The sequence below is a fragment of the Apis laboriosa genome, unplaced genomic scaffold (assembly GCF_014066325.1).
Source record: "Apis laboriosa isolate Shangri-la unplaced genomic scaffold, ASM1406632v1 scaffold18_cov149, whole genome shotgun sequence".
Classification (NCBI taxonomy): Eukaryota; Metazoa; Arthropoda; class Insecta; order Hymenoptera; family Apidae; genus Apis; species Apis laboriosa.
The window spans coordinates 735,337-746,171 of record NW_025222233.1 but is presented as its reverse complement, the minus strand read 5'-3'; the positions used below and the strand labels follow the sequence as shown (position 1 = coordinate 746,171).

Here is a 10,835-nt window from a genome sequence, read left to right as displayed (position 1 = left end):
TATAAAAATTTGTGTTAATTTATTTATATCTCACTTCTTTTCAAATTGCAATGTTTTGAATCAAATTGTTAAATATATCGACATATCGTTTTTATTATCGAAACTTATTATATTATAGCGATAACTTCAAGCGAAACTTCATTGAACATTCATAACCTATTCCATTTTGGTAAAACTCATATAAACGAATACCACTAGCTGTCAAAACAATAGCTATGTCAGGAAAAAAACTATTTATGGAAAGCGATGACAAAGATGTTACATCGTTATCAGAATTATTCGATAAAGCGTTTGAACAATTTAATAATATAAATAAAACGGATAAACCTACAAACAGTGTAAAAATTCAGGTATTAAACATCATTACGTATAATTTTTAAAAAATTTTTCTTTTGTTTCTCTTTTTTTGAATTTCTAATGAAAATATTTTATATTAAATTTTATATTAAATTGTATATAATTTTAAATTGTACTTCTATTCTATTATATTCAATTATATATTAATAATATTTTATCTTTTATTTTTTTTCTATATATAGTCTGATATAAGACGAACTATGAATATGTTAGAAGATGCAACAAAATTAGTCTCTATAATCGATATGTTTAGTCAAAATGAAAGTTTTGATGAAGTGGCTACAGAAAATATAAAGTATTTTTTGCTGCCAGCCTTTCTTGGTACACTCGCAACAAAAATTTGTAATATAGATGATCGAATGCATATTATTAATGTTGCTGAAATCTATTTCATCGATTTTTTAAAACGTGTTAAAGCTTATGGTTTAACTGATATCGAAGTGCCCGAAATTAAATCGGAACATGAAAAAGAAGGTGCACCCGAGAAAGTTCGAACAAATGCGGAATTAATTACTGAAATGGTAAATCTCTCTTTAAATTAAAAATTATTACATTAAAATATTATTTTTAAGATTATATATATGTCTATATTATAGGTAAATCGAAGAAATACGAAATTACAAAGGTTTAAAGAACAAAAAGAGTTGGAATCGCGTTTGGAAATTTTGCAAAAAAGTTTGTCTGATCCAAATATAGATGATGAAGTTAAAAGAGAATATTTTGTAACGCTTATTAAGTTATATGTAAACTTAACAATAGAAGAATTGAATTCTTTAGCCGCTGAAAAACCAATTTTAGAACACATGAAAAATGTAGGAAAAACTGAAACAATGTCTGCTCAGAGTTCACAAAAACATATACCACCTCCTCCAAAATTAAAACCAATTATTATTACTCGAGACGAAGTGCAAAAAAAAGTATTTGGAATTGGTTATCCTAGTTTACCTATTTTAACCGTTCAAGAATTTTATGACCAACGAGTGAAAGAAGGAGAGTAAGTAGAAAATTATATATTCATATTTTTTAATACTATTTTTAATACTATTTTTTAAATATTAGTTTTAAATACTATTTTCACTTTAGTTGGCCTAATCCTTCACATCAAGCCACTTCAAAGTGCTTACAAGACTTAGCAAACAATCAAGGAAAGAAAGATGAAGAAGAAGATATTAAAAAAGAAGAAATGATTGAGACAGATGATCCAGAGATCTTAAAACAATTACGTGCCATGGATGAATATAAAGATACACATAGAAGAGGATGGGGCAATCGTGCTAATAGAAGTTGAACATGATAAAATTATTCATTTTATAATATATGCATTAATAAATGTATTTATATGTACCTAATTTCATATTTTTTTCAGATTGCTATAGATTGTTCAAGATAATGTTATAATTGTTTATAATGATTAATAATGATTTAAAATAAATAAATGTTGTGTTTTTACAAAAATTGTTTTTTTTTTTTTTTTATAAACGAACAAATAATCAAAAAAATATGGAATATAAAATCATAAATAATTCTTTATTTAGTCTTTAAAACCAATAATTCTTTATTTATCATGAAGTGATAAGCCACTGCTAACTCAAAACTCGCATATATCAACATCATATATTATTTTTTAAAAAATCATTATCCTAAAATAAATTTTAAAATTAAAGATATAATATTTATATAAAAAATTAAAATACATTGTAATTTTAAAAGAAAAATTATAAAAATATTTCACAGCTAACTGTACTTAGCTTACTGTACACACAAGTAATAAAAAAGAAGAATAAAATAAGAATAGAGAAAGAAAAAAAAAGTTGAAATCAGTATCATTTCTAAAATCCTGCAAATAAAATATACAGAAAAAGGACAAAAAATAATAGGAAAAAGATAAGAAAGATAAGAATTAGCTATAATTTTTTGTATATTAAAAACAAGATAAGATAGAATAAAAATTAACTACTAGTGCCATCTTTTAAATCCTTTATCTTAGCCTGTTTTTAGTACTTAAGAGATGGCACTAAATGTTCATTCTTAACTTTCTCCTATTATTTGCTATTCTTTTCATGTTTCATTTATAGCACTGTGAAGATGGCGCTGATTTAAAAATTCGTATGTTACCTCTTATTTGATTATATTCTCCTAATAAAAGTCGAAAATTTGACCAAAAATTTTTGGGCTTAGAATTAATTTCTGAAAAAATTTCACATATCACTTTCTGTGGAATTATATTCTTCTAATATAAAATTGAATAAAAATTTTTTGTGCCAAAAATTTTAATTTTATATTAAAAAAATATAATCTGACAAGAGATCATATGCATAATTTTTCTAATATTTTTAAAAATAAGAATTTTTATGAAAGTTTAGAGTTATTTGTAAAATATTTAGCATACTTATTTTTGCAATTGCTTTTTTCATGTTTCATATAATTTTTTCAACAATTTTAATTCTAAAGATATTTATCTTTTACGTATTTTTTATAGTAAAAATTGTCATCTTTTATTAGTATTGAATATTTTTAGATAAACAAATTTTTTTTAATTCTAAAGGTTTTAGAAATATAAAGAATGTTTCTCTCATATAATTTATTTCTAGAATATCTTTTTGTTTTACATGATATTAAAAAATATTTCGAATAAAAATTGAATGATTACTTGGAGGTTATATTTTTTATAATATTTATAAATTAATAATAGAAAGTAATAATAATTTGTGAAAATGATATGAATTTTTTATAAGGAATATTCTACATCATATTATATGTGAGAAATTTCTCGAATGATCTAATTAAAGTATAAATAACATGACAAAAAATATTAAATATCTATTATGTATATAGTCTGTGCTCGAAGCATAAGAAAACTAGATGGCGTGGATTGAAATGCATGAAGAGCGCAGGTGTCAACTCAAAACAACAATACTATATGACTATGAATCAGTTTGCAAGTATACGGGTGGGAGTCGTATGCGTCAGCAACAGGTTGTCAAGTCCGAGAACATGTTCTCATGTTTTCTGTTTTCAACGTAAATTGAATTCGAAAAAGCGGGAGTTATGCAGACGTGCAAATTTGTTCATTAAAGTTTGGAAATAAGCTCGTTATATTCAGTGCGACGAGTTAATGACAATTTTATTAATGATGAGTGTGATACAAAGGCATACATTAAATATTTTATTTCTTGGAAATAGCAGATGATATCAAAATAATATTGACGCGTAAATTACTCATTTAGTTCTAAAAAAAAATTTTATTAAAAACTGAGAAGCTATTTCTTTTTATATATTTTTACGACGAATTGTGCAATCTCAATTACTACAATTTAAAACTTATTTTAAGAATAAGAATTGTGTAAACAATATTTTCATTGACCAAATTTCTTCACAAATGTACGTATTTCATTCAGAAATTTCTTGCTATGATTATTTTCATGGAAAATTCCATGAGAAGGTTAGATGCTTTTATCTATTTTTTTGAAAATTTTTGTTCGTGATTCTATTTACATGTGTGTATGTTTTTTTTATCTTAAACTTTGACAAGTATATTTTATATAATATAATTTATTTGATATTTTTTTAATTCGTTTGTCGTGCCATCTTATTTCAACACTAATTGTTTGAATGTGTCAGCAATACTTCCTCGAGGCGGTGTGTATGTTAATTTGATTTGCGTCCTACTTTAAAACGTAGATTATAAACTAATGAAAAAAAGATCGATATGCGAATCAGAATTGTTGTAAAGAAAATAAAAATGTTTCTTTATTAATTAATATTTTTTTTACAAATATTGATGTAAAAAAATGTTTTAAAAAACTTTTTTTAGATAAAACTGAATTAAAATTTTGAATTAAAATTTGAATATTTTTTTTATTTTTTCCAGATATTCAAAAAAAATTTTTTAAATTACAGATAAATAAAACTAGATATATGTAATAAATTTAGAAATCATGGAGAGAGCACATACTACATATATAGGAAGTGAAAATCATTTTTTAGACTATTGGGAAGAATATCAAAAGATGATGGAAGAAACCAAGTTATTGGATGATTATCTTGAAGAAGAATGTCCACGTAACTATGATGGTATGCATTTTCTTTTTAGTATTTATTTTTTTTTAATTAATTTTGATTAAAAAAGAAAATTGACTTTTCAAAGATGGTGAAGAAGAAGCTGAATGGTTACGTACAGCTGGTTTAGGACAATTAACGGAAGCATGGAAGGCAGGAAGAGAAGTACAACCAGATGAATTGGGTGCAGCATTACGTCCTTTGTCTCGAGCACAAGCTGAAGCAGTAAAACGTCGTGTTAGATCACTTAATCATACAGTGAAACATCGTTTTAATCAACGACAACGCGTTCGAAAACCAGATATTAGAGATGTTTTCAAAGATGTGGAGGTACAAATCAGATTATATAATTATTAAAAGTAATATTAAAAATTAAATTATTTTTTATTAACGCATCGTTAGGCGTCTAGTACCGGGACGAGATCACGTAGTGCTACACCTGATTCCTTAGATTCTGCAATAGATGCAATACCGGAAAATGTTTCGTCAACGCCTCCATCGTTGACAACGGTTGCCATTATGGACGGTCACCATACAAAGTAAGATTTGTTCATTATTTATTTCCATTATGATATTTATAAATATATGTTAATCGTATTTTACATTTTGAGTAACACTACTGTTCCAAACTTTGTATCGGTGTTTGAACAAGTACCAAATGAATGTAAAGAAACGATACGTAGAATGCCAAGTGCACCATCGACGATCGACACAGTGGTAGAACAGTCGGTAACTTCATTGCCTATTCAAGAGATTTTTAGACGTGCTGGAAATTGGTTACGAGGTGATGTTGCTAACGATTCAGGTATTGATAATCCATTTTTAAAAACTATTTTTAACGTATTTGTGATTTTACATAGATGAATACATTACATACATTTGTAGAAGGAATTCAATTAACAAGCTATCATAGGTTAGGAACGATACATGTTTCAAAACCTAGTATTCAAAGACGAAGCGGAAGTGATCCTAGCGAAGTAGCGAATGTAACAACTTTAGGCGAGGGTATTGAAAAATTGAATACTTCAAAAGATTCGACTTTGAGGTGTGATTCAAAATTCTAACCTCTTTTTGTATGAAGTTTGAGGAATATCATCTTTATTAAAAATATATATGGACACGTAAAATTTTAGAAGAAACTCCGGTAGTCATGCAACGGTAACACGAAGTCATAGTAGCTTATATGGGTTAACGAGGCCAGCCGATGAACGTTTAATAACACATCCGTTAAATCGTACATCTTCTCATGGTCACTTAAGTTTCGAGGAAATGTGTAGAGGAAATGAAATAAAGTCAAAAGTATGGAATTCGGAAGTTATAGCTCCACCTGATGATATACAGACTCGATTAGGAATAGAAATGCTTACGCAACGAGATTTGACCAAATTACAACCATTATTATGGCTTGAACTTACCGCGGTGTTTGACAAATATAACGTACCATTAAAAAAACGTAAACCAAATAAACGTCGAACAAAAGGTTTGTAGAATCTTTATAAAATTAAAATTATTATTAAGATGTTGAAAATTATTTAACAATATTATTCGTAGCTGGAAATCTATTCGGAGTTTCATTGTCAACTCTTTTACTTCGAGATAGTCAATTATCGTCCGAGGAGAGTAATATTCCACTAATATTTCAAAAGCTCTTTAACGAATTAACGAGACGCGGGGTTAAAGAAGAGGGTATTCTTCGCGTTGGAGGACATAAGCAGAAAGTACAAATTTAAATTACAAAAGAAATTCAATACGTTTTCGAATGAATAATTATTGTTGTTTTGTTCAGGTCGAATCAATATGCATGCAGCTGGAAACGGATTTCTATTGCAAACCTAAAGAAATAGATAAGTTGTTTAAACATATGTCGTGCCACGATTTGTCAGCAGTTCTGAAAAAATTGCTGCGCGATCTACCGCAACCATTGCTTACTGTAGAGCTTATCGATGCTTTCTACCAAAGTCACGGTAAGTTATGTGTTTAAATAAGAAAACATTAAAACGATTAGGTGATTGATTATGATTTGTTTGATTTGATACATCAGAATCAGATATGATTTTAAAGTGCATGAATTTATTTCGATATAAATATTTTGTAGTATTTTTTAAAATATAAATCTCTATTTTATTTCCGTATACACAGGAGTGAAAGATCATCAAGAATTGTCATATGCTTTAAATTTGCTGGTGTTATTGCTTCCGATAGAACATCGTTGTACTTTGAAGGCGTTGATTAAATTCTTGAAACTGATTGTGGAAAATCAAGCGTCAAATAAAATGTCGATTCATAATGTAGCGATGATAGTGGCACCATCTTTATTTCCACCACGATATATTCATTCTCGTGATCGTACCGATTTGTGCGCACAAGTTAATATGGCTGCCATATGCTGCCAAGTGACGGAAGCTCTTCTCATTAACGCGAATAAATTGTGGTATGTACCAAACGATCTCTTGAATCAATTACGCAGACATTCCGAAGAAGAAAGATATCGAAAGTATAAAAAAAAATTTTATTAACATTGACATTCGTGATATCAAGAAATTTATACATGATTGATACGGTTTGCGCGAACACGTTCTCATTTCTATACATATAAACATTTAATGATATTCAATAAAATTTCGAAAAAAAGAAAAAAGAAAAAAAAAGAAAGAAAAAAGAAGTTAATTTAAAAGGAGTTAATATAATTTTGAGGTTAGCGTAATAAGTTAGTTGATAAACAGTTGTGAGAGGATATTATCTTCCGTCAATTAAATTATAATCGTACGACATAGTTTCGATATGCAAATTTCGTGATGATATAAAATTAGTTGGTTACTTGTTAATTAATGATGTGATCAATTTTATTAATTTACTACGCATCTTGAGATACAACGAGAAATTTTGTGGATCTTTGGATGTTGATGAAAATAAGTTTAACATTCATAAGATAGGTGATTCGAAAATAAAATATTAATCGTTAAAAGAAAGTTTTCAATTATCAATTTCGTTTTCAATTAACTAATCCGTTTTCCATGATTGAATTTGAACGTGCGCGCATAATATAAAGTTTTCAATACAACAATAATTCGATATCATCGAACATTGGTGCTAGATGCAAATATGAAAACATAGATAATTTAAAAAATTCGCAGATTATTATGCAGTAGCACAACTCACCTTTCAAATATCTATTGTGTGAATATTCTAATTTATTATTAACAATTAAGCAAATGTGTGTGAAGCCTTTACGATTTGTAGCATATAGCTATACATTTGTATTACTTTTTTATCTATAAATGTATATCGATAATTTATGTAGCTCATTTAATTTTACTCCAAATCAAACAAAACGAAGGAAAAAGCATATAAAGAATCATCGCAAACTTTTATTAAAAGTTGATATGCTTCTTTCTCGTGTTTTTTAATGCGCCATATTATTATAAATAATTGTATATATTATGCAAGGTAAGATTGTTACATTATGTCAATAAAGTGCCAAAGAAAATAAAAACCAATCACAATTTCTTCATTCAATGTTCGTTTTTTACTCAATTGAATTGATATTGTATTATGTTAAATATGTAAATTATATGTGTAAAAAAGTGAGGTTAAAGAAATTAAAATATATATATTAATTATTTCAATAATGATGAGTGAATACATCGAGAACATTACATCAAAATTGTATTCGATTAAGATATTCGCGATATACGATAAAGTTCAAAAAGAAAAAAATTAAGAAAAATAGTTATATAATTATGACTAGATTTCTATGAAAGAAAAAAAGAAATAGAATCAACGCACAGACGCGATTATTTTTTCAAGATCAATGTCTCCAATAATAGGTGCAAAAAGATCGTTGGCTAATTTCCGGGGACAGGAAGCAGTCAAAATAGGAAGAACGAGCATAAGTTTGGCCACTCTGACTGATGATTCAGTTTTACCAGCAAGATGCCGAGCCAGAATTTCCACCGCGGTGTCCATTGCTCGTGATGTTAAACGAATGCCATTCATTGTTTCAGCGATTTCTGGATTTTGATAAAAAAAAAAAAAAAAAAAAGAAAAAAAGAAAAGAAAACTTTATAAAAGAGGACAGGAATAAAAAGGGGCGGTGTTCGATCGCGAAGAAGTAAGGACGATAGTGTTATGCATAAAAGTAATTAATTACCGGGTCGACAGAGAATCAAGGTTTCCAGAACCGAGAACTCGATTCGATCAGGTTGTAAGCTAGAGATGACGGCTCTTGCCGCGAATATAGCATCATGCACGGTGTCATCATTGGATGTGCTCGTATTTCGAAAATTGGTCAGATCGATCGGCCAGATCGCGGCTCGTAGAACAAACGCCGCAGCCCATCCTCTTCGAAGAATTTTATTCTGTTCCTCCAGATCGAGCATAGAAAATTCTCGATGTTGTCGAGCAGCTAGGACAGTCGCGAAGAATATCCGAGCCGCGATTTCATATCGTATCGTATCTCCTAGAAGTAATTTTATTAGCCATCCTCTACTATACGTACTAACTTTTTCCTTTTCTATTCACATATGGAAGAAAAGAAAAAGATTCGAGAACGATGGGATACGAAGACTTCCATTACCGGTAGAAAGAATCTTAGGAGATCGAGGAGGAGAATAGATTTGTCTGGTCGATGAAGAAGAGATTCCGGCGGTATTGACGTTAACGTTGCTCGTGTGGTATCGCATCATTATATTCTTTGTTGTTAAAATGGGCGTTGCGATTCCTGGTTCCGACGAGGAAAGAGATACCGGTGGTGGCAGTGGCGTCGGTGGTGACGACGAAATGCGAAAGAAATCGCGAGCGACGGCTGCGATCTTGGTTCGAACGCGTGGCCCTCTCTCTTCTTGAACGGCTGAGCAAAAGATAAATGAAGTAACGAGAAGTATTTTATTGAATAAACGATCGTGAATTGACGTTGGATCATCGAAAGATCACAACGATAATGTTGCGACGGCGTGGATAAAAATAATTGGTCAGGTTGAAATTGTTCTGTCAACGCGAAGGGGACTTCCGACACGCGGTGTTGTTTACATCTCGTTTAACTCTATGATTACGTATACATAGATTGCACTCACGATCGAACTCGATTCGGTTTACTTACCTGCCGTGTTCATGCCAACGGTAAAGCACTTCTTCAGGCGACAATATGGACACCAATTACGTCTCGCTTTATCGATGAAGCATGCTCCAATGCCAGCTAAAAAATTTGACGAAATCGCGATATTTTGCTTTTAACTGATCAATACGAATTTGAAGGTTAAGAAAGAGAGAGATCTCGCGAACCTATGCAAGTAAAGAGGGCACCACGGCGCACTGATCGTTTAAAGAAACACGAGCAACCGTCGCAACAGTAAACTCCGTAATGTTTGCCATAGGATCGGTCGCCGCAAACTTTGCAAGCAACCGTTGTCGGTAACGTTCTTCCTGTCTCGATAAAAAATCAAATTAATCGAATCTGTCGAACGTCGATTCACAAGTAAAAAACTTACCCATCGTTCTGTTACAAGATGAGAAAAATAAAAGGTGAAATTGATATCAAAGATAAATAATAGATTCAAGGATTTAATGATCACTGATATCACTCGATGATGTTGTAATCGATGATTCTTAAACAAGGAAAAGGGAGACGCGAGAACGAATTCGATCGAACTCGATTCGTCACCGAGGACGGTTATGGTTAGACTGATCATAAGGGAGGGGTGTTCGCGTCAACTTGGTCGTCAGACCGCGAAAAAACAATATTTACCGAGCATCAATGTGGAGAAATCGTTTGCGACAGGTTTGAGAGTAGGAGGGTAGTCAAAGCATTGAAGGATGTCCGACAAACGACAAGGCGAGGTCGAAAGCTGTGTTCTCTTTATTGCGCGTCGGAAAACTAATCATACAGGAACTGTACAAAAAAGCTGACATTTCTTCAAAGCGAGTTTGTCGTTTGCGTACCTTAGATTCGCCGCGTTCCTTTCGACACGCCTTTGGAACTAGTCTACCGTGGAAATCTACCGTGATTCGTGATTTGCGAATTATATTTACAATCGAGTATCTTTTATACGCGAATACACTAGTATTTCGTCCGACGTATATAAATACGTGTTTCAACGATCGCACGAGAAAACGTGTGATTACGATCATGATCGTGAAATACATACGCGTCGCGTCCCCTCGAGAAGGCGAATCGATTAAGATCGATCGATACTTGAGCGGTCACTGCGATAATATTCAAAATGGCGGCGAGTCGTCGACGAACAATGAACGAAAAACATAAACATCGTATATCGGCGTATTTTTCCCGCGCGTTCGTCGATCGGTCGTTACGATTTGTAGTGGTGCAACAACGAACGACAACAGAGTTAAGTGACGAAACGAAAATAGCGACGACAAATGTAAACGAAGAAAAACCGCGTATTAATCGAATTTCGCTGATT

The 10,835-nt window shown here is 30.8% G+C and overlaps 3 protein-coding genes across 6 annotated transcripts; 2 read left to right on the top strand and 1 right to left on the bottom strand.

Moving 5' to 3' along the window:
• The first annotated feature begins 70 nt into the window (after positions 1 to 70).
• Positions 71 to 1,755, top strand: LOC122711948 (immunoglobulin-binding protein 1). Its single transcript, XM_043931149.1, has 4 exons — positions 71 to 350; positions 540 to 878; positions 954 to 1,351; positions 1,441 to 1,755. The coding sequence occupies exons 1-4, from the start codon at positions 216 to 218 to the stop codon at positions 1,643 to 1,645; spliced, it is 1,077 nt and encodes a 358-aa protein (XP_043787084.1). The 5' UTR covers positions 71 to 215; the 3' UTR covers positions 1,646 to 1,755.
• A 1,573-nt stretch (positions 1,756 to 3,328) lies between these two features.
• On the top strand, positions 3,329 to 7,913 carry LOC122711820 (rho GTPase-activating protein conundrum). Of its 3 annotated transcripts, none has more exons than XM_043930898.1 (10): positions 3,329 to 3,738; positions 4,258 to 4,431; positions 4,505 to 4,746; positions 4,819 to 4,955; positions 5,100 to 5,221; positions 5,302 to 5,461; positions 5,550 to 5,896; positions 5,968 to 6,134; positions 6,203 to 6,380; positions 6,556 to 7,913. In XM_043930898.1, exons 2-10 carry the CDS (start codon positions 4,296 to 4,298, stop codon positions 6,930 to 6,932), a joined length of 1,866 nt encoding a protein of 621 aa, XP_043786833.1. In that variant the 5' UTR covers positions 3,329 to 3,738; positions 4,258 to 4,295; the 3' UTR covers positions 6,933 to 7,913. The 3 variants fall into 3 exon arrangements, with proteins under 3 accessions (XP_043786833.1, XP_043786831.1, XP_043786832.1); XM_043930896.1 differs by having other exon boundaries at positions 5,028 to 5,221; XM_043930897.1 differs by having other exon boundaries at positions 4,229 to 4,431; positions 5,028 to 5,221.
• A 119-nt stretch (positions 7,914 to 8,032) lies between these two features.
• Positions 8,033 to 9,823, bottom strand: LOC122711822 (nuclear receptor subfamily 2 group F member 6-like). Of its 2 annotated transcripts, none has more exons than XM_043930901.1 (5): positions 9,697 to 9,823; positions 9,515 to 9,610; positions 8,993 to 9,265; positions 8,567 to 8,875; positions 8,033 to 8,426 (listed from the first exon to the last, which is right to left on the bottom strand). In XM_043930901.1, exons 2-5 carry the CDS (start codon positions 9,525 to 9,527, stop codon positions 8,194 to 8,196), a joined length of 828 nt encoding a protein of 275 aa, XP_043786836.1. In that variant the 5' UTR covers positions 9,528 to 9,610; positions 9,697 to 9,823; the 3' UTR covers positions 8,033 to 8,193. The 2 variants fall into 2 exon arrangements, with proteins under 2 accessions (XP_043786836.1, XP_043786837.1); XM_043930902.1 differs by having other exon boundaries at positions 8,567 to 8,872.
• Positions 9,824 to 10,835: the final 1,012 nt, after the last annotated feature.

Excerpts from the sequence above, each read along its gene's own strand:
- LOC122711948 (XM_043931149.1), top strand. The coding sequence starts at position 216 with ATGTCAGGAAAAAAACTATTTATGGAAAGCGATGACAAAGATGTTACA. Across the intron at positions 351-539 it reads CAAACAGTGTAAAAATTCAG|TCTGATATAAGACGAACTAT; the intron begins GTATTAAACATC and ends TTCTATATATAG. Across the intron at positions 1,352-1,440 it reads CAACGAGTGAAAGAAGGAGA|TTGGCCTAATCCTTCACATC; the intron begins GTAAGTAGAAAA and ends TTTTCACTTTAG.
- LOC122711820 (XM_043930896.1), top strand. The coding sequence starts at position 4,296 with ATGGAGAGAGCACATACTACATATATAGGAAGTGAAAATCATTTTTTA. Across the intron at positions 4,747-4,818 it reads ATGTTTTCAAAGATGTGGAG|GCGTCTAGTACCGGGACGAG; the intron begins GTACAAATCAGA and ends ACGCATCGTTAG. Across the intron at positions 4,956-5,027 it reads ATGGACGGTCACCATACAAA|TAACACTACTGTTCCAAACT; the intron begins GTAAGATTTGTT and ends TTACATTTTGAG.
- LOC122711822 (XM_043930901.1), bottom strand. Across the intron at positions 8,876-8,992 it reads TCCTAAGATTCTTTCTACCG|GAGATACGATACGATATGAA; the intron begins GTAATGGAAGTC and ends AATTACTTCTAG. Across the intron at positions 8,427-8,566 it reads CTTGATTCTCTGTCGACCCG|AAATCGCTGAAACAATGAAT; the intron begins GTAATTAATTAC and ends ATCAAAATCCAG.